The sequence below is a fragment of the Loxodonta africana genome, chromosome 16 (assembly GCF_030014295.1).
Source record: "Loxodonta africana isolate mLoxAfr1 chromosome 16, mLoxAfr1.hap2, whole genome shotgun sequence".
In the NCBI taxonomy this organism is placed as follows: domain Eukaryota; kingdom Metazoa; phylum Chordata; class Mammalia; order Proboscidea; family Elephantidae; genus Loxodonta; species Loxodonta africana.
Window position 1 is genome coordinate 69,452,755 of NC_087357.1, and position 21,652 is coordinate 69,474,406.

The 21,652-nt window shown below is 52.0% G+C and overlaps 1 protein-coding gene across 2 annotated transcripts in view; it reads left to right on the forward strand.

Annotated features, from left to right (window-relative positions):
• Positions 1–12,438: 12,438 nt before the first annotated feature.
• SLC29A3 (solute carrier family 29 member 3) overlaps positions 12,439–21,652 on the forward strand; it is a 58,218-nt gene continuing 49,004 nt past the window's right edge. The window contains exons 1-2 of one of the 2 annotated variants that reach the window (XM_010589203.3): positions 12,439–12,526; positions 16,874–17,172. In XM_010589203.3, the coding sequence (XP_010587505.1) occupies position 12,526; positions 16,874–17,172 (300 nt within the window). In that variant the 5' untranslated portion in view covers positions 12,439–12,525. Of the gene's footprint in view, positions 12,527–16,873; positions 17,173–21,652 lie in introns of those variants that run through there. The other variant, XM_010589204.3, reaches the window with a different exon arrangement.

Here is a 21,652-nt window from a genome sequence, read left to right on the forward strand (position 1 = left end):
CTAACAACAACAACAATATGGCCTTTCAGAAGTTGATCGCCAGGCTTTTCTTCTGAGGTGCCTCTGTGTGAGTTTGAACCACCTACCTTTTGGTTAACAGCTGAGTGCTTAACTATTTTTTACCACATAAAAAGGGAGAATCAGCTACAACTCCCTCCAATGGCTTGAGGTTAGAACAGGAAGACCTTATCCACTTCCGTTTAGTAAATTTTTTTAAGCTTTTGCCTATTTTAACTGACACTATTTGGGATGACATGCCTTGGAAACCCTGGTGGCATAGTGGTTAAGAGCTATGGCTGCTAACCAAAAGGTTGGCAGTTCGAATCCACCAGGCTCCCCTTGGAAACTCTATGGGGCAGTTCTATTCTGTCCTATAGGGTCGTTATGAGTCAGAATCGACTTGGTGGCAATGGGTTTTGGTTTGGTATGATATGCCTACAGTTAAACACACACACACACAAGGTACAAAAGAACAGGTGGAAAGTAGATTACCCTCCTTCCCCTGTCCCCAGCCCCCTCCATCCCTCCTCTGTCCCTGGCACCCAGTTCACAGAAGCAATTGTTACATTTCTTATCCACCCTTTCAGGAAGATCTGTGCTTCTATACACATATATTTGTACGTGTAAATATTTAAATGTAATGGATTTGATCCAGCAGTCTCAACCCCTTGAGGTAGAAACATGAAACAGCTTTATTTTTGCATTAACTGCTCTGAAATCCATTTTGCTGACACCCTCCTTCCCCGGGTGGCACGCTTCCTTAACGACGTCTCCATGGAGGTCCCTAACTTCCCCAGCCTTGCTGTTAGGAAGACAGTCTCTAAGGCTCAATCCCATCTATCTTGGAACTCCAGCCTCATCTGCAGCTAAAACCCTCAGAGCCTCCCAGGCAGAGCACCTGGAGGCTCAGGCTGCTTGCTCTCCTCCCCCCACCTCCCCTCCTCACAGCCTCATCCAACCTCCCACCCACCCCCAGGAGGAGTCGCTCTCCTCCCTCTTGGCCTCCTCCTGTGTCTCTCAATGGCTTCCACCTACACAGGGACACAGGCCTTCTTAGAACTGGGCCCTGGAGAACCGAGTGATGGTTCTCAGCAGGCTCCTGCTTCTACCTCAATCCCTGGGCTGCATGGAAAATTCCAGGGACAGGAGGCACCCCCCATCAGGAACTCCCAAGTCCTAGTTTTCAAAATACAAATGGCAGGGAGATGAAGTGTCCCTGCTTGTTGTTCACAATCATTAGGCAGTTATGTCTCCTGGGGCAGGGCTAGGCCACGCACACTGCCCTCTGGAGCCCTCAGTCTAGAGGGGGATGGGCCACAAAAAGGCAGACAGTCCAGGCAGCTCTGGAAGCTCAGAGGGCTCCCAGCTAAGCCCAGGGTCCAGAAAGCCTTTCTGGAGGAGGTGAGATCTTAAAACACAGGGGTTGGTTTCCCCAAGACGGCTTTAACACAGTTTCTCAATTATGCATTTCATGGAAGACACTTTTAGGCAAAAGTTTGCAGGAACCTTCTTTCATGAAACTTCTTACTAAGAGAAAAGGCTGATGCCTTTTTAGTAGGTGGTGGGCTAGACCGCAAGGCTGCTGTCTGCCAGAGGTGACACCTGGGTATGTGTGGGTATGGGTGGTTTAAGTTGGTGTCCTCTCTATGACCCTTAGCTGGAGTGAGGGTTGTGGGGAGTCAGGGTGGGGGGACAGTGCATCAGTGCTATCCCACCAGCTACAAGGAGCTGGCCCAGCCCAGACCTCATTGAGGTGGTTTGAATCTGTCCATGTGTTACTTGATCCAAGAAGCTTCCCCAAAGAGAAGGCCTGGGATAGCTGGAAACTCAAATATTTGTTGACCTAATGAACAAATCTGTCTTGGAAGAAGTACAACTAGAATGCTCCTTAGAAGGAAGGATGGCAGGACTTCATCTCACATACCTGGGACATGTTATCAGGAGGGATCAGTCCCCAGAGAAGTACTTCATGCTTGGTGTGATGGTTAAGATTGTGTGTCAACTTGGCTGGGCCATGATTCTCAGCGTTTTGGCAGTTGTATAATGTTGTGATCACTTCCCTGTTGAAATCTGATATGTGATCACCCCCACGATGGAATCTGCTGAGTAGTACCGGCGGGAGCGGGGTCTGTGGCTGCTCACTGTCCCCTCAGCCTTCATCTCTCCGCCTTCTACCACCTATTTCCTTCCTACTCACCTTGCCAAGGTTTTTGGATTGTTCTGGATCCAGCGGCTGGCTCTTGTCTGACCTCTGGTTCTTGAGACTTGAGGTAGCAGCTTACCTGTCCACCTTGGGAGTCGTCGATCTTCACAGCCTGCGAGCAAGAGTCCTGCTCCCTGACCTGCCAATCTTGGGTTCGCCAGCTCCTGCAGCTATGTGAATCAAGAGAAACTTTGCTGTCTTGCCTGCTGATCTTGGGATTCCTTGACCTTCACAGCCTGTGAGCGGGAGCCCTGCTCTCTGACCTGCAGATCTTGGGTTCACCAGCTTCTTCAGCTCCATGAGTTGGTAAAGGCCTCTATCATGATCCATGGACTTGGAATGTTCCAACCTCTACAATCTCGTGAGTGGTTTCTTTGATATAAATCTCTCTATATATATATTTATACACTTTACTGGTTTTGATTCTCTAGAGAGCCCAGCCTAAGACACTTGGTAGAGAGTCAGCAAAAAAGAGGAAGACCCCCAACGAGATGGATTCACACAGTGGTGGCAACAACGGGCTCAAGCATAACAACGATCATGAGGATGGTGCAGGACCAGGGATTGTTTCATTCTGTTGTACATAGGGTCATCATGAGTCGGAACCAACTCGGTACCTTATAGCAACAATAATCACAGGGGGCAAAGCACTGGGTGGGGGGGAGGGGATGAATCAGTCTGGACTCGGCCCAAGGAGCTCACCACAGAATAGAAAGGGAATTCCCATAGCTGGGGCACAAGGACCAAGTAGCAGGAACCCGCCTTGAAAGATGGTTACACTTAGGCAGGTGAAGATGGAGGGTAGGGGACCACATAATGATGTGATCACAGGTAAGGAGATGAGAAAGCCCAGCATGGGGAAGAGTGAGCCAGTGGACTCGGAGAGAGCTCAGGACTGGGCTGAGGGAAGGCAATGTTGACCCAGCTGCCACAGGGGCAGCAAGTGCATGGCCTCTACAAGGCCTCTGTTACAGATTGAGGTGTGTCCCCCAAAAGATATGTTGAAGTCCTAAATCTCCTTACCTGTGAACGTGACCTTGTTTGGAAATAGGATCTTTGAAGATATTATCAATGAGGTTGTACTAGAGTCCAAAAAGTCAAACCCATTGCCGTTCAATTGCTTCTGACTCATGGCAACCTCGTGTGTTACAGAGCAGACTGCTCCATAGGGTTTTCTTGGCTGCAATCATTACAGAAGCAGATTGCAAGGCCTTTCTTCTGCAGCACCACCAAGTGGATTTGAATCACCAGCTTTAGGTCAATAGTCAAGCGCGAGCCATTTGCACCACCCAGGGACACTTACTAGAGTAGGGTGGATCTTAATCCCATTTGAGTAGTGTCCTATAAAAGAGAAGAGACAGAAAGAGACAGACAGAGGGAAGACGGCCAAGTGAAGATGCATCAACAAGCCAGGGAATGCCCGGGGCTACCAGAAGCTGGAAGAGTCAAGGAAGAATCTTCCCCTAGAGTGAGCAGAAAGAGCATAGCCCTGCCGACCACTCTGAATTTAGACTTTCAGCCTCCAGAACTGTGAGACAATAAATTCCTGTTCTTTAAAGCCATCCACCGTGTGGTACTTTGTCCCAGCCAACCTAGGAATCTCAAACAGCCACCCATTCTAGGTTGGCGCAGTTCTGCTCCTTGATGTTGGGGTCGGCTCACAGAGGCCCCCATATGCTGGGCCTTGGGACTTTGTCCATGGCAAGGGTCAAAGCCATGAACGTTTCAGGGTCCGGGCAAGTCAGGCACGTGAATGAAGCAGCCACATTGTCACTTCACCAAAAAAAGTGCCCACTTGGCTGATTCTTGAAGCATTAAACTGTCTCAGCACTCATTTCCCACCTTTGTTAGCAGCAAGGATGTGAAGAAATGTGTCTCTGCTAGAGTGAAACAACAAGATAAATGCTCTCTAAAATCACCTTTCACATTTGGCCTCAATGTCAGAGATAATAGGGAGAAGTGGAAGCTGTGGCCAACCGGAGACCACAGGACCCAGATGAAGCAGAAGGGCCTCGCCATTTGGCTTTGCCTCATGGCTGCCAGGCGGGAACATGTGCCCAGGAATGCCCCAGCGTCCTGCTGTTAGGAACCAGCAGTCAGGATTTGTATCTGAAGTCACTCAATTTGTAATTGGCTCAACCTTTTTTAAACACCATGTGGGCCAAACAAGACCCACCAGCTCAGTACTTGGCACTGAGGGGCTGCAGAAAGTTTTGAAGCAGTGCAGGGTCAGGCTCAGAGCTGCCCTGGCTCAGGGGATCCCTGTCTGGGGCAGGACCCCGACTTCTGAAGCTTTGGCCCTCTCTGCAGATAGCTAAGGGCCCCTGCCTGGGCACTGGTTTCCCCAGTTACATCAGGGGGAGAGTGGTGCCTATCCCAGCTCCTTCCCTCCCTTGACCCCCATGGGATGGGTGGCTTGGGCTGGGCCTCCCCCAGGAGCCACTCCTCTGCCTAATGAAACCCGTGGCAGGGCTGCACCGCTAGGCCCCAACAATTGCCTTGCGACCAGGTGCCCAGAGACAGATGCCCAGCACCTGTAACTACTGTCATTACCCAAGGGGGACACACTGGGCAGAGGTTGCCCCTGAGGGCTGCAGAGATCCATCTGGATCCATTTCCCAGGCTCCAAGGATGGCAGAAGTGGGGGCCTTGGCCACCATCCAATCTATCCTCACCTAGTGCCAGAATCCCCTCCACAACGGCCCAGATGTGGGCATGCCTAGTGTCTGCTCGAATATCTCCAGAGATGGGGAACTCACTACTTCCTAATAGTAATGCACCCACTCTTCACTTATGGACATGGTTAGGTTCCAAAGACCAGGTGGTTACGTGAAAATTGGCATTATGCAAAAATAGAGCATGACTATATCAGATCACAAAATGGAGGATTTTTTTTTTTTATATCAGATCACAAAATGGAGGATGGCTACGTCATTACACAGCTGGCAAATTATATCATTATGTAACTGCCGAACCACTGAGAATCATGGCTCAGCCAAGCTGACACATAACCTTAACCATCACAGCCAGTGTTATTCTTGCTTCACATCTCTATGTTTTTAATGTGCAAAATAGTCGGATAATAGATTTCTTACTCTTGCTGTAAATTCGAAATGTTGCATAACGAGATAGTCAATAAGTGAGTAGTAATGACGCTCGTGGTGGTGGTGCCGTTGGGTCAGTTCCCACTCATAGCAACCCCCTGTGACAAAGAAGAACTGCCCCAGAAGGTTTCCTTGACTGTAATCCTTACAGAAGCAGATCGTCAGGTCTTTCTCCTGCAGAGCCACTTGGTGGGTTTGAGTAATCAAACTTCAGATTAGCAAGCACTTAACTCAATATTGCACCACGAGGGCTCCTGTAATAATAATAAAAATAATAGCTGGCATTTATTGAGTACTTACTTATTTTCCTGTAGGGGCTTATTTTACCCTCAGGAATTAATAGGGATAAGTCTCAGGCCTCGCACACAGCTAGACTGAATCTTCACCACACAGAGTCCATCCAGAAGCCCAGACAAGAGCCTCGTCCCCACCTGACATCTGGTCGACTTGAGAGGCCACTGCTGGCCTTCTGGGACTTTGTCCCTGGGGCACCGCGCCCCAGCCAGATCTGATCCCTTGCTGCTGTTGACCACAGCTCGGGAAGAACGATATAAAATGCCGCCAGGTGGCGCCCAATCACAGGTGCGACCTGGACAGGGATGGCTCTGGATCACCGCTGGCTGAGTTCCTTGGCGATCGTCTCATGTGCCATCCGTCTTCCTCAGTTTGTGTTTGCTTTGGTGTCTAATATGCTCTTTTAATAACTGAGAAATGATTAGGCTTTGAGCATACCCAACGCTGATAAGGCCAATTTACATAAGAAAGAAGACTTTATTCCCAAATGGGATTCCCTCTGCAAGTATAAAAAACCAAACCAAACCCGTTGACGTCAAGTCCATTCCGACTCATAGCGACCCTACCGGAAAGAGTAGAACTGCCCCATAGGGTTTCCAAGGGGTGGCTGGTGGATTCGAACTGCCAACCTTTTTTGGTTAGCCGCCGAGCTCTTAACCACTACACCACCTGGGCTTCTCCACAGGTATAGCAGTTAGGATTCCAACACATATTTTGGGGGAACACAACTCAATCCATAACAGTTGGTAGCCATGAATTCAGGGTGGCGCCACTGGCCTTGCTGGTGATTTTCTCCCATAGGACTCACTCACTAAGGCGTTGGTGGGTTCACCTGGGGTTGGCCACAAGGAAAGGAGGGACAGGGGGTTAGGGTATTGCCAAGAGTTTTAATGAAATGGTGGACCTTGGAATATAAGCTGTTTTAGGGTGGAAGAAAAGAGGTGGATGGAGGGGAGACAGAGGGATGAAGAACAGGAGTCTCCAGGAGGTCCAGAACTTTCTTAAAGTGGGTGGTTGAACCAGCACACAGTAAGGAGAGGTGGTTAGGTTCACAGTGGGGGATTTGAATTAGTGATGTGAGGGTAGAGAAATTAAGAGAAACCCTATGGGGCAGTTCTACCCTGTCCTATAGGGTTGCTATGAGTTGGAATCGACTTAATGGCACCCGGTAACAACGGTTATGGGTGATACCTTACTTCCAAGGATCCACATGCCCTGCTTACCAAAAACCAAAAACCAAACCCGCTGCTGTCAAGTCGATTCCGACTCATAGTGACCCTATAGGACAGAGCAGAACTGCCCCATAGAGTTTCCAAGGAGTGCCTGGTGGATTTGAACTGCCGATCTCTTCGTTAAGAGCTGTAGCACTTAACCACTTCGCCATGGGTGATACCTTACTTCCAAGGATCCACGTGCCCTGCTTACCCAAAGGATCCCAATAAACACTGGAAAGAAGGAAGTGATGACCCCCAGTGAGCAAGCCCATCTGGAGAGCATGGGCAGTGACAGGTTATAACCACAAGATGGCAGCATCCACCTGCGAAATCCCAGCATGGAACCCAAAGGCCTCTGCATTCAACAGGCTTACATCTGTGCTGGTGCTGGAGGTTCAGGGGTGATTAAAATCACCTGCACATACAGAGGCTATACAAAATACTCATGCTACTCCTGAATTGCTTAATCACCTGTGGATCAGAGATCTTTCTTGGGTAAGGGAAGAAGAGGAGAGCTTGCAGGACTCCAGTCTTCATAGAAGGGGTTTGTGTGACTCCCTACCCCGCCCCCCCCAACCCCAGCCACCTTTGATGGAACCCACGGGAGGGCTCTGGAGACAGAAAGGCCTGCATTTAAATCTTAACTCTGCCACTTATTAGCTGTGTGACTCTGAACAAGGTAATAACCTCACTGTACCCCAGTTTCCGCGCATGCAAAATGAAAGTAAAAATAATGCCTGCTTCATGGGGGTGTGCGGTGGATTCATTCAATGGTCCCTGGGGAAGGCAAAGCCAGAGCAGCTGATCAGTGTTTCCTTCTTTGACAGCAAGCAGTACTATTTATTGGGCACCTATGCTGAGCCTCATAGAAGGCTGTTATGTTGGTAGTATCACACCCTTTACAGGCGGGGAAACTGAGGCTAAGCTTGCCTACGAACACATCATCTGCATCCAAGCCCAGGTCTGTCTGACTCCACAGCACAGTTCTGTCCACCAAGTCAGGTGGCCACCCCATCCGGCTTCCTGACCAGGCCTTGGCATCACTCCCCCAGCATCCTGGGGGTCTTGAATCAAGTCCTTCTGTAATGGTTAGACGTCTTCTACCCAGCACTCAGAACCTTCTAGGGCATTTCCAAGCCCAGGAGTGGCAGGATATTTTTCTAAAGGACTAAAGTAATCAAATATTAGCTTGGTGGAGAGTGCTTTGAATGTTTTAAATTTTTCTTCCTTGCCCCCTTCCTTCTTTCTTCCCTCCCTCCATCCCTCCCTCCCTCCCTTCCTTTATTCTGTCCATCCTTTCCTCCTCCTTGTTATTCTTCTTCCTCCTCTCCCTCCCTCTCCACTCTTTGATCTCCTTCTCCTCCTCCTCCTCCTCCCCTTCGCCCTCCTTCTTCTTCCTGTGTGTTTAAGACCAATAAAGGCTTTTTTTTTATGGCTGTAGATGGTTGTTCTCATCAACTCTATTCAGTTGCAATAACCCACAGTCCTCATGGTCACCCCAGACACAGAGCGGGGGGACCTTCAAGGTGGAAAAGTGTGGCCACTCCATTCCTAGTCACTTATCAAAAAGGGCCCGTGTGGGTATAGGAACCCCCCACACCCCGCCCATTTTCCGGCCCCTGCTTTCTAATTCTGCCCCAGCCCCTGCTTTCAAGTCTGCCTTGTAAGAACACATGTATCTCTATCTAGCTCCTGCACTTGAACCTGGCTCCGTCTTTTCTGATCATCTGTCAGGATGGATATTTTTATTACCTCATCACTGAAGTGCCCAAGGGAGGAGACTTGCTCAAGGTCATTCAGCTGGTCAGGGGCAGGGGCAGAACTAGAACCCAGGGCTTCCACCCCCACTTGGGTGCCCTTCACCTGATGCCCTGCAGCCTCAAGCATTGCCTGGGAAGCTGAGTGTACTCAAAGCTGCCTGACTCATCTTGACCCTGAACTAGACACTCCCCTTGCCATCAGTCCAGATCCTGAAGGAGAAATGAGTCCACTCTGGCTGGGAAGCAGCCCAGCAGAGGCATTAGCTACCTGTTCCTCCCAACCCAATAACAACAGCAAAGAAGGCTAAAACCCAGGCCTGAGGAAACCCACCCCCAATAAGCCCTCTATGCATCTGCAGTAGGTGAAGTCCTTCCTTGGGAGTGAAGGGAATTTGCAGCAAGGGCTTGTCATTCATTATCACCTCCTTTGATCCTCCCTATAGTCCTTTTTTTTTTTAATAGTCCTAAGAGGAAACCCTGGTGGTGTAGTGGTTAAGAGCTACAGCTGCTAATCAAAAGGTCGGCAGTTCGAATCCACCAGGAGCTCCTTGGAAACCCTAAGGGGCAGTTCTACCTATAGGGTCACTATGAGTCGGAATTGACGCCACAGCAACGGAGAATGACAATAGACAACATAGTCCTAAGAAGAACCTTGGGTTTCAGATATGTTCAGTAACTTTACCATGATTCCTCAGCTCACAAGTGCAGTGCCAAGATTCACACTGGGGGCTTCAAGCCCCTTCCTGTCCTGGGTTATGGGGCTTGTTGGCAATTTAGGGTGCTGTTTCCCAAACTTGCCTGCTGGAGGAGCTTGTTCAATATATCGATTTCCAAGCCCCAGCCACGAACGACGCACTGAATTACTGATCGCATCTATTCATGAAGTATTTATTGAGTGCTTATTATGTGTTTTATTATGTGTCTGGAGCTGAATATACAGGATTAAACTCTGGGGAGCAGGGGAGTCGGGGAGCAGAGTCTCTAAGAAGGGCCCAGGACCCAGGTGAGTGCCCAGGGACTTTCAGTATTCAGGCACGCGTTTCAGAATACAAGAGCCTGGGACAGGGGTTGTGGACAGGGAACCAGAGGCTCGCTCTGACCTGGCTGAGCAGCTGGGATCCAGGGCTCACCCGACAGCACTGAACTGGCTGAGCGGCTGGGATCCAGGGCTCACCCAGCAGCGCTGACCTGGCTGAGCGGCTGGAATCCAGGGGCTCACCCGGCAGCGCTGACCTGGCTGAGTGGCTGGGATCCAGGGGCTCACCTGGCAGGACAGCCTGCACTGGTTACACGCAGGGGCCTGAGGTCAGAGCCTGAGGGCACGGCCGGCTGGTGGTGCTTCAGGACAAGCTCTGGGTCACCTGAAAATGTCCTCCCAGCCCCGGGAGGCCACGATTCAGCCTGGATGTGGGTCCTACTCCACCTCTGGAGCTGAGTGACCTTTGCAGAGTTGCCTGACCTCCTTGAGCTTTGGAAGGAAGACCTGTTGGGCTCCAAGAAGGAAGTGGACAGGGCCCAGGGTGGGAGCGCTGATACCTCCCCAACCCCAGAGAGCCCACCTCCGGCCGGATGGACCTGCCTCCTATCCCCTCCCTAGGTTCCTCTTCCTTCCCCCATCTCTCTCAGTGGCAGTGTCTGGGGAGGGTCTTCAACCACCACCACAGTCCCCCAGCTCCAAAACCCCCGCTTTGGGTTCTCACGATTTCTCTGTGAATGAAGGGCATTTTCTTAGTGTACGTAAGTGTGAATAGGAACATCTTAAGAAAGAAACATGGCTGGTGGTATTGGTCTGCATGTAACATAATCTAAACGGAAACAGCAAGCTTGCTGAGCAAATGCTGATTCCAGACAAGTCTCCTGTCCTCCCCCCACAACCAGATACTGCCCCAAACCCTGCTCCTGCAGCCCTGCAACTCCCTCCTGCCCACCACCTTCCCAGCCGTCAAATGGATTCTGACTCAGTGACAGAGTAGAACTGCCCCCATAGGGTTTTCTAGCCTGTAATCTTTACGGGAGCAGATAGCCAAGTCTTTCTCCCCCAGAGCCACTAGGAGGGTTCAAACCACCAACCTTTCAGTTAGCAGCAGAGCGCTTAACCATTGGACCACCAGGGCTCCCTTAGCTTCCCAGTAAGGCCCAGGTATTCTGGGTTGGGATATTGCAAACTGCACTGAACCCAGTTAAGGAGGCCAGGATGAGGGCTGGTATAGTTTAGGCTTTAGAAGAGTAAGATGAAAATAAAAACTTTGCAAATGAGGGTCTGTTTCTCACAGGTCTGCTGAACAAATAAGTCAGACCTTCCAGCCAAGTGGCTTCAGGCTCCAGTCCATCACCCTGAGCCTGCAGGGTGACATCCAGATGCCCAGTCTGGCTCTTGGGAGCCATCCGATCTCACACAGCCCTCCCCCACGGACATGCCAGGGTTCTCACACCTCCAGGCCTTTGCTGCAGCCGCTTTTGCCTCCTGGAACACAGTCTCAGCTATTAGCTTCTCAATGGGGTAAGCGCAGCCTTTAGGATTCCACTTCAGGATCACCTCTTCTGAGAAATCTTCCTCCCCCATTCACTCCCTTCACCCACCTCCATGCCCTGAGGAGGGGCTGCTCACGGAAGAGAAAACCAGGGACAACTTTAAAGTCAGACAGACAGTCCTGGGGTCAAATCCAGGCTCCTCCATTGTGTGACCGTGGGCCAGCTACTTAACTTTACAGAGCCTTCTCCTCTATAAAATACAGGTAATAGGGGCATGGGGTTGCAGTGTGGGCGAATGAGATAGCAGAGAGAGAGTGCCTGCTGAGGCTGGTTGCCCACCTGCTCCTCCCTGCCCTTTGTACACAGGCCTGCGGTGCTGTACTTGCTTACCTGTGCCTGCAACGAGGCCCCAGCCCTTTGCATGTGTGGGCCCATTGCAGGGCCTGACACGCAGTAGGTCTGCTTAATGAGTGGACAGCTGAGCCTCACCATGAACCGAGGCTGCCATTTGACTTGCTCAGAGAGCAGCACCCAGCATGGAGCTCACCCTTGCAGGGTGGGTGGGCTCGTGGGCAGGGCCTTGAGAATCAGATCTGGCTTTACACGCAAGCTGCATCGCGGCGTCCCCATGTAAACGAGGCCATGTGACTGTTAATGAGACACGGGATGTAAAGGGCACAGCCCAGGGGAAGGGTTGGATAAAGGTGGTGCCCTTAGTCTGTAAGCTGAAGTGAAGGTCTGGTGGCTGGTGGGATGGGGGTGTTCCTGAAACCTTTCCCTCACCACCTCCTCCAGCTGTGTGTTCTGTGCACTCAGCCACTATGCCAGCCAGGCAGTAAGTGTCTTGAAGGCAGTGACAAGAAGGCACTGACCTGGCACACGGGTGCTGGTCTGAATCTGTGAGCAAAGGCTGGGTGGCTTGGGACAGCTAAGGCTCTCGGGCAGGTGGTGGTGGGTGGGTGGGGGCAGGTGGTGGTGGGTGGGTGGGACCAGGAGGGGGCCAGGGAGGAGTGCGGTGGCATTTAAAGGCGGACTTCTGCCGGGTCTAGGGAGAGGACGAATGCTCTTCTGCGTCCGAAGGAGCACTCCTCTGGCTCTGGGAGCAAATGGGACCGCCCGAGACAATGGGGTCCGGTCCAAGGTGGAGGTGGAGGGGGCGGCAGCTGGGAGACCTGGCTCACCGCGCACTCTAAGGCGACAAAGTGACCTCGGCCAGTTCATTCCACCGATCAGCGCCTCACTTTCTCCACCTGTGAACCTGGGCGAATGTATACAGCCCAGCCCTGGAGCGGGAGCGCAGGGAGGAGACAAAGGAGAGTTTGCAAACGGGAAGCGAGGACTGGGCGGCCCGGGGCGGCCCGGGGCGGGGCGGGCGGCCGGGGCGGGCTGGGAGGCGGAGCCGGGCCCGCGGCCTCGCCTGGACCCGAAGTTGCAGTGGCCGCGGGCCCGGGAGGCTGCGGTGGCGGCGGCTTGGCGACAGTAAGTGCGGGCCGTGGGCGGGCGGCCGGCTGGGGCCCGCGGGGGGCGCCGGGCTTGGCCCACCGACACCTCTTCCGGCTCCTTGCCGCGCCCTGGGCTCGCGCTCGCCATGGCCGCCCTCCCAGGCCCTCCTGGGCGCTGCTGCGGCTTTCGGGCCCCCAGGCCCCTCCGGTTTGGGACCCCTCTGTATCCCCTTCTCAGCGGCCCTCTTCTTCCTCCTTGCTCTCTACCTCCCCCCAGCTCTGCCTGTCTCCCCCTTTTTGTGGTCTCCGTCTCTCCCCGCCAGCGTCTCTGTGCGCCTGTGCCCTGTGAGTTTCCTGACGCTGGACCTCACTGCCTGGATGTCGGGGGCCTGGGTATCCAGAAGGTGGCCGATGTGTTTGTACAAATTGGGGCTCCCGAGGCTGGGGGTGTCCACAACCCTAAAGCAGATTCTGACACGGCCTTTGGGCGGTGCCCTGTGCTTCTCAGCCTGCATTCCCATAGGTTAGCTTCCCATCCCCGTTTCACAGGTGAGGAAATTGAGGCAGGGAGAGGAGATGGACTTAGCCAGAGTCGGAAACTGCCTTGGAACCAGCACCCAGGTTTCCCAGCCCAGATGGGGTTCTGCCCTGGCCTGAGGCCCTACAAGCCTCTGTCTTTTTTTAGTGCAGGGGCTGCCCCTTGCTCTGGCTGCCACACAGGGAGGGAGGAAGGCCAAGCTGGCAGCTCCTGCAAGTGTTTTGAGGAACACACACCAGGTCCCAGCAGCCTATCCTGAAGGAAGCTCAGGCTCTTAACTTTCTTTTTTAATCCAAAAGTCAGTAGCTAGCTTTTATAAACAGTAATAAGGCTTTGCTCACTCCAATGCCCTGGCTTGTGACCCGGGTTAGAGAAAATTCCTGGCTTCTCCTTCAGAAGCTCGGTCAAGCCTGAGTGGTCCTCAACAAATAGACACCAGGAGCTGAGACTGGGCCCTGGCCAAGTGTGGGCTGAGTGGCCCACCGTGGGCTGCACACCCACCCCGGTAGCCAGGGTATCTGGAAAGAATCACTTGTCCACTCTGTATTGTCCTGCGTGGATCAGAATTACTTTTTACATTTTAGGTTACTAATTTAAAAAATTGCGTGTGTGTTGTGATGTCTGTTAGTCAGAGCTGGGCTCCTTGTGAATGAAGGCTAGGGAAGGACTCTTCTCAACCAGGGGAGTTTAAATAGACTTGCTGACTTGGGCACTGGGACCTGGGCATCCAGCAGCCTCCCGCCTACCTGCTCCTGGGTACATACTGCCCCAGCAGGTGAGAATATCCTGGCCGTAGGGTGTCTGTCCATTCAGCGGACATGGATGAAGGGCCTCTGCCCCTGCTCACAGCACAGCGGCTGTGCGGCCTTCAGAAAGGAGGCCTGTACTAGGAGCCAGAAGGCCAGGGTTCAGATTTCCAGCTCGCGTCTAGAATCTCAGGGAGGCCGAGGAGGCTGGCGTGGCCTCAGACTGCTCGGCTGTCGAATTTCAGTCTTGCCATTTGGTAGCTGTATGACCTTGGGCAGGTTACTCACCTTTCTGAGCTTCAGACCCCTCATCTGTGAAATGGGTTTTAGAGTTGTATCTGCCAGCGTAGTGGTTAAGTGCTACGGGTGCTAACCTAAAGGTTGGCAGTACGAATCCACCAGGTGCTCCTTGGAAACTCTGTGGGGCAGTTCTACTCTGTCCCATAGGGTCACTATGAGTCGGAATCGACTTGATGGCAGTGGGTTTGGCTTTTTGTTTTTTTCTACCAGACTGTTGTCAGGCCCAAGTGCTAGCCACAAATCTTGATATGCATGAGTGCCAGATTTCACTTTAGCTGTTGGTAATACTTACTGAGTGAACATGGGACAAATCAAGGGCCTTCAAAGCCTCAGTCTTTGCATCTGCCACAACCCATAGCCGTCGACTTAATTCTGACTCATAGCGACCCTGTAGGACAGGGTGAACTGCCCCCACAGGGTTTCCAAGGCTGTAATCTTTACGAAGGCAGACTGCCACATCTTCCTCCCACAGATCGATGGGTGTTTCAAACTGCCAACCTTCCAGTTAGCAGCTGAGTGCTTTAACCACTGTGCCACCAGGGCCCCTAGCATCTGCCAGAAGGGGGCAGTCATTCCTGCCCTGTCTACTGCCAAGGGCTACCATGAGGCTGTCCTGAGAGAGTGGACAAAGCTCTGTGCCCACTCTGCCTGGCCTAATGCTCAGAGCTGAGGCTTAGCCTCCTATGTGAGCCCCGGTGCCTTTATTGATTGATTTATTGACTAGGGAGGAAGCTTATGTAGAAGGGACTACAGTGTCCCATCCTCAGCATTATGGAAATATTCACCATTTATCAAGCTGCTGCCACATTGTGGGTGCTATTTAGAGCGTAGAAGTAGACATGCTACTTTGCAGCCAAATTCAGCAGCCAGCCAGCCAAGCCAGGTGACAAGCCCAGGATGCCGGGGAAGATGCTGACGTTCGTTCGACAGCTGCTACTTCGGACCAGGCCTTGCCGGCCAGTTGCAGTTGCTTCACAATTGTAAAAAGGCTTCCCTAGGTTTTTGTTAGTTGCCACCGAGGTTGCTCTGACTCATGGCAACGCCACGTACCACAGAGCAAAATGTTGCCTGGTCCTACGCCATCCTCATGACCATGGGTATGTTCGACTCCGTTACTGAACCACTATCGTTGGTGTGCTCAAGTCCATTGTTGTGGCCACTGTGTATTTTGAGTGTTTTCCAACCTAGGGGACTTGTCTTCCAGCACTGTATTGAACAGTATTCTATTGTGATCTACAGGGTTTTCATTTACTAGTTTTTAGAAGTAGATCACCAGCCTTTACTTCCTAGTCAGTTTTAGTCTGGAAGGTCCACTGAAACTGTCCACTATGGGTGACCCTCCTGGTATTTGAAATACAGTGGCATAGCTTCCAACATCATAGCAACACGTGAGCCACCACAGTACAACAAACTGACAGATGGGTAGTAGTCCCTATGTTTACAGATGGGGAAACCAAGGCTCAGAAGCATGATGACTTCCCCAAGGTCATGGCTGGCAATCTGGCAGCCCAGAATCTTCCATTTGTCTTAGTTGCTGCTATGGGTTGGGAGCGACTGTCTCCTAATGTGATGAACAGAGGCAGGGACCCAGGCAAGAGCAGCAAACCAGGCTCAGCCATTTACCTGTGACCTTCTACTCTTTGGGCCTCAGTTTCCCCACAAATGAAATGAGGTAGTAGACTATCACAGGTCACAAGTTGGCCTTCTGGAAGCAGCATTTGATGCAAAGGGAGTTTTAAATTATGATTTAATTTGAATGCCGTATTTTTAATTTTTGTTTATACTGTTAATTTTATTTTTTGAACACGTAATAAGCCATGTGGCTCAAAATTCAAAAGGTACAAAAATGTGCAGTGAAGTTCCCTCCCTCCCTGTCCCCAGCCCCCTCCAGACTTGGCCACTTTTTAGAAATTTCTTATATATTCTTCCAAAGATATTCTGTTCATATAAAAATAAATGTGTGTGTATGGGTATGCTCCTCCCCCTTTTTATGCAAATAGTAGCATATTCTACACGCTGTCTTGGTCCTTGCTTTTCTCATATAAAGTAGAAAAGAATTTAGGGATTATTCTTTGTCTGTTCACTAACAGCCCTGACTCTTTTTTCTGTGGCATAGAAATGTGAATGCCTTTAGGCCAGATTGCCTTTCTGAACTGATTGCCATAGGCCCCTCTGTGCTGCATTGCTTATGCCCAGCCTGTCCACATTTGTGTGTTAGCTAGGTAGCCCCAGGGGCGGATTATCCAATAGGCAAAGTAAGCATGGTGCTTACGTTGCTTACCAGATCATCCATGGTGAATAATTTCACTTTTTTTTTTACACATCAAAGATTCTGCCTCTAGGTATGGCTGGCATCTGTCTCTCTCCCAGCCCCACAGCACCTTCCTACAGAATCAAAGCCTCTTTTCAAATTTACAATCCCTGACAGGAATGGATTACCCAGGAAGCAAGGTTAGTATGGGCTTACTTGTGCTACTTCCTAATCTGCAGTGAACAATTTCACCATGTGGAATTGTTCACTACAGGTTAGGAAGTAAGCACAAGTAAGCCCATACTTACCTTGCTTATTGGGTCATCTGCCCCTGGTAGCCCCTGAGCGGGGGTGGGGGTGGTCTCCGAGGTCACTTACAGCTCTGACATCCGTCCTTCTCTGCGTCTGACTTCTGTCTTTCTCCCCGTTCCTTAAACCTGAAGCTCCCAGCCGGGCTGATCTTATAGACCCGGGGTGGGCGAGTCCTCAGCTGTCCCTAGACTCAGCTGCTGCTCAGCGTTCTGTCTCTTTCTCTTCCCACTCCAATAGTGGCCATTGTCTCAGAGGACAGCTTTCATCACAGTGCAAACTCCACCTACAGAACCGGAAGCAGCTCTCTACTAGCTGACCAGGAGACACTGCTGGAGAAGCTGCTGGACAGCCCGCCGTCTGGCCTGCAGAGGCCTGAGGACCGCTTCAATGGCACCTACATCATCTTCTTCAGCTTGGGCATTGGCTCCATGCTGCCATGGAACTTCTTTGTCACTGCCAAGGAATACTGGATGTTCAAATTCCACAACTCCTCTAGCTCAGCCACACAGGGGGCCGCCGTGGGCTCAGACATCCTGGTAAGGGCGTGTTCCTCCCAGGGGGCTGTGGGAGCAAGCAGCCTGGGTGAGCGAAGGGGGAAGCTTTACTTGGGATGCACCATTCCAGGGAGGTTTGCAGCGTGCTAGGAATACAGCTGTGGATTAGGAAGCTGTGTGGAGTTTAGTCAAAAGAGTTCTATTCAGTCCTAAGCCATGCCTTGTATTATGTATGAGTCTCGTGCTTAGTGTGGCGGGCAAGATGGAGCTGGATAAGGCCCAATTCCAGCCTTCAGGTTGCTTAGTTTTTAACTGGGAAGAAACTGCGAATGATAATTCTATGTAACAAAGTACAATACACCCAAGAATTCAGAGTCCATGCCTCCAGGGGTTTGAAGTCAAGAGTGGATTTAGTAGCATGAATTATGAAGCAGTGGCTAAAACAAAGTGGAAGGTCATTTTTCTCTCACATTCAAGTCTGGAGGAGGCAGCCTAAGGCTGGTGCCGTATTCTACGGTATCAGAAACCTAGTTGCTCCACCATGTCTGGATTCTATTCCCAAGGTCACCCCATAATCTAAGACGGCTGCTGGAGCTCCAGCCATTACACCAGTAGGAAGAAGGGGGGAGTGGAGGAAATGCCCCTTGCCTGTAAGAACACTTCCTGAAAGTAACACACACTGCTTCTGTTTACATAGCATTGGTCAGAGCTCGGTCATGTGACCACATGTGCTGCAAAGGAGGCTGGGAAATGCAGTCTTTATTCCAGAGAACCCATAAAACCACAAACCAAACCCGTTGACATCGAGTCGGGTCCAACTCATAGCGACCCTATAGGACAGAGGAGAACTGCCCCATAGAGTTTCCAAGGAGCACCTGGTGAATTTGAACTGCCAACCTTTTGGCTAGCAGCTGTAGCACTTAACCACTACGCCACCAGGGTTTCCAGAGAACCCATATATTCAGCTAAAATGGTAGATTCTGTAGTTATGAAAAAGGAGCCCTGGTGGTGCAGTGGTTAAGTGCTTGGCTGCTCATTGAAAGGTTGGCGGTTCAAACCCACCACCTGTTCTGTGGGAGAAAGATGTTTTGTAAATACTTACAGCCTCGGAAACCCTATAGGGCAGTTCTGCTCTGTCCTACAGAGTCGCTATGAGTTGGGATTGACTCGATGGCAGTGGGTTTGGTGTTTTCGTGTGGTTATAAAGAAGGGGAAAGAGTCTTGTCATGGAGGAGGGAACCCTTGAAGGAGGGGGGATTTGAAGAACAAGGAGGAGACATTCCATGTGGAAGAAAGAGCCTGGGCAAAGGCGTGACGGGAAGAACAGTCCGGCACGGACGAGCAGCAGCGAGGCGCTCAGTTTTACCGTGTCAGGGGTACATGTAAGAGAGAAGTCAGGTTGGAGCTTGTCGCCTGGACCTTGAATGCCTGGGTGAGGAGTCTGAATTGTTTTTGGCTGGCATTGGCACTAAACCCCCTCCAAGTGCTGCTCCCTTTCCGGGGTGACTTCTCCTGGGTCACTTTTTGCAGCTGATGTTGGCCATGTCTGCTCTCACTGGTTTCCCCATAGGCAGGGGAAACAGTAATTTCTGAAGGCTTCTCAGGGTAGGGGGTAACCAGGTGCCTGACCACACCCCTTCTCCTCCAGGGGTGCCCTCAGGGACAAGGTAGACCCCAGCCATACCCCTCCCACTAGCCTGGGGGCTCACCACCTCTCTCTGAAAGCACCTTTGAAGGAAAATCAGAGTGGCCTAAAACGTACCAACCCAGGAACCAGCCTAGGGATCCTGAGTGGGTTAGCCTGAGCTAGGGTGTGGGTGATGGTATTTTTTAAGACCCCCATCCAACCCCACCCCCATGATTCTGATCCCCACTGAGGGCCTGTTTCGACCTACCCAGGAGGAGATGGAGCAGTGGGGTATAAACCGTCTCGGCAGCTGAAGAGCTGTTATGGGAATGTAGACTCCATGGCAATTAACAGCAACAATGGTGTAGAAGGTTAGAGCCTCAGGGTGCTGTCCACTCCAGGAGCTTGTTAGAAACGCAGAGTCTCAGGCTCCGGCAGCCCTCCTGAACCTGCCTGGTGACAGGATCCTCAGGTGATGGACAGCCACGGTGGACTAGAGCAGCACTAGCTAGAGTTTCTGGAAACAGATGGGCTGGGCTCCAACCCTGCCTCTCTTGCTCTGTGACCGCCCTACTGCCTCGTTTCCAGACACGTAGAATGAGAATAATAGTACCACCAACTTCTTAGGGTTGTCCTGGGGAGGAAATGAATTAATATGTGCAAAAAGCGCTTCGTGCCGTGTCTGGCACCACTATAACAAGTGCTTTGTAAGGATTATCGTCATTAGCATTTGGGAGTCTGGGCAGCACAGGGATGGGCCCACACTTTTGAACCGCTGGTGGCCCTGGTGTGTTTCTAAGGCGCCAGGCTTAGCTGGGTGCTTTAGGTCTGTTTTTTTTTTCCCAGCGACTCGAGCATCCCAGCTTTCTGTTGGCCTCGGTAAACCATCCGGCCCGCTGGGCTTCCTCCAGGACACCCTCTGCTGGTTCCAGCCAGCGTCCAGCTGTGGGTGGCCCAGGCCTGGATTTTGTGCACCTGGTCCTGCCCCCCCGCCCCCCTACCCAGTGCCAGGAGCAGGCTGCCTGCGGGAGGGGCGGGAGCAGGCCGGTCGCCCTCACACAGTGGACCTTTGGCGGAGCTGCTCTCTCGCCTAGGCGATCCCAACCCAGCTGCAGGCACTTAGCATTCCAGGCCCTGCTCCGATGCTTTATTACTCTTTTCCAAGTGCTGGCAGGTGCGGCTGTAGTACCTGCGGCTGCCCGGAGCTCCTGGCTCTTGGCATCAGAGATGAGAGACCTGTCACCCCTCGATTCATGGGCCGGCTTTGGGAAGTAAGCATGCTGAGGCGTTTCTGCATTTTGTGGACCATTTTTCTTTGCCTAATTCCTCATTTCTGCCACCACGCCCCCAGTTCTTTCCCCCTCTCTTCCTGATTTCCCTTTGCGAGGTATCTGGTCTCCCCTGTCGCCTGAGGGCCATGCTAGGGTGGGTAAGGAGGTCCAGTGGGTCTGTCTCTACCTACCACCTGCAACTCAGTTAGCTGTGGGCCTGGATGTTTGGCTTTTTCCTGTATTTTCCTTTTAATGGGGAATTACCATTTGGTGAAGAATTTGACCCAGTAGAAATGTTTGCACAGATAACCCTCCCCCCGCCCCATTATGTTGCTTTCAAGGTCACCTCCCCTCCCAGGCGCAGTTCCTTTTGGCTGGACAATTTTTTTTTTGCAGGGAGGGCAGGCGGTGGGAACTGGAATGGTTCAGCAGGAATGTATCACTTCCTGCTAGCCCTGCCTTCTCCTCTCTGTTCTCTGGAATAAGAACTTCGAATAAACCCACCACATGTCTGTGGGCCCAGGGCCAAAAGAAACTAGAGCATAAACGAGGAAGAAGTGATACAAGAAGGTGGTGCGGGGGGAAGCCACAACGGCCACCGTTTCCTGTGTACAACCTGGGCCCACCAGGCTGGGGGGGTTGTTATGCATTGTCTCTCATTAACCTTGCAAGGCAGGTCTTATTCACCCTATTTTTTTCACACAAGAAGCCAGATGCTCAGAGAGGTAAAGGAACCTGCCTGAGATCACGCAGCTATAGGGAATTCCATGAAGAAATTAGGTGGATAGATGGCTGCAAATCTGGTCATACTCAGAGTGGTATATAGGAGACTGTTGTGGAGACCGGCCATCCCACCCCACACCAGGACTCTACGAGATGCCGCCATTCTTGCTGAGAGCCTGCCCTTGGTCCTGGCCTCTTTTTCTAGCCTGGAACCCCGGCCATCTTAGCTCTACCCCTGGGCACTGGATGCAGCTGTCAGGGTCCCTGCTCCCTTCCCCACCCCACCTCTGTAGCCTGAGGTCCCAGTGTCCCAGCACCTGCCTCCCAGGTCCTCCCCTGCACCTGTAGCTGTAACCCATCCCACTTCCTCTCAGTCTCCTCACCTTCCCTTCAGCCTCTCCTGCACACCTGTACTAGGGCCCGGGACAATAGCCAGACAAGCCCCCTTTCTGCCGCAGAATGGGGGTGACTGTACCTACTCCTGGTCGTTCCCTGCTGCGAGACCTCCATGGCCCCCTCCCCACACATTCCTCCCATGCTCCTTGGCCTGCCCAGGAGCTCCTCTCTGAGGAGGCAGCAGGACATGACTAGAATGTAGGTGGGACCTACAGTTTGACTTGGTGTCAGCAAAGTAGGGACCCAGGCCTGGGTATCGAACACTGCCCTTGCCTACCCTGAGACCACTAGGGGCACCAACAAGTCAGTCCCAGGGAGTCAGAAAGCAGGCGAAAGCACCTCTTAGTCTTGGGACCCTTGTCCAACTCCGTTCTTCTGAGCCCCCTCCACACAGCTCATGGGTCCTGAAGGCCCATGTTGGGGTGGCATGCTCTCAGCGCTTTGCATGCATGCCTCTTAACCCCATAGCACCCTTGGAAGGCAGGTACTGTTCCTATCCACAACA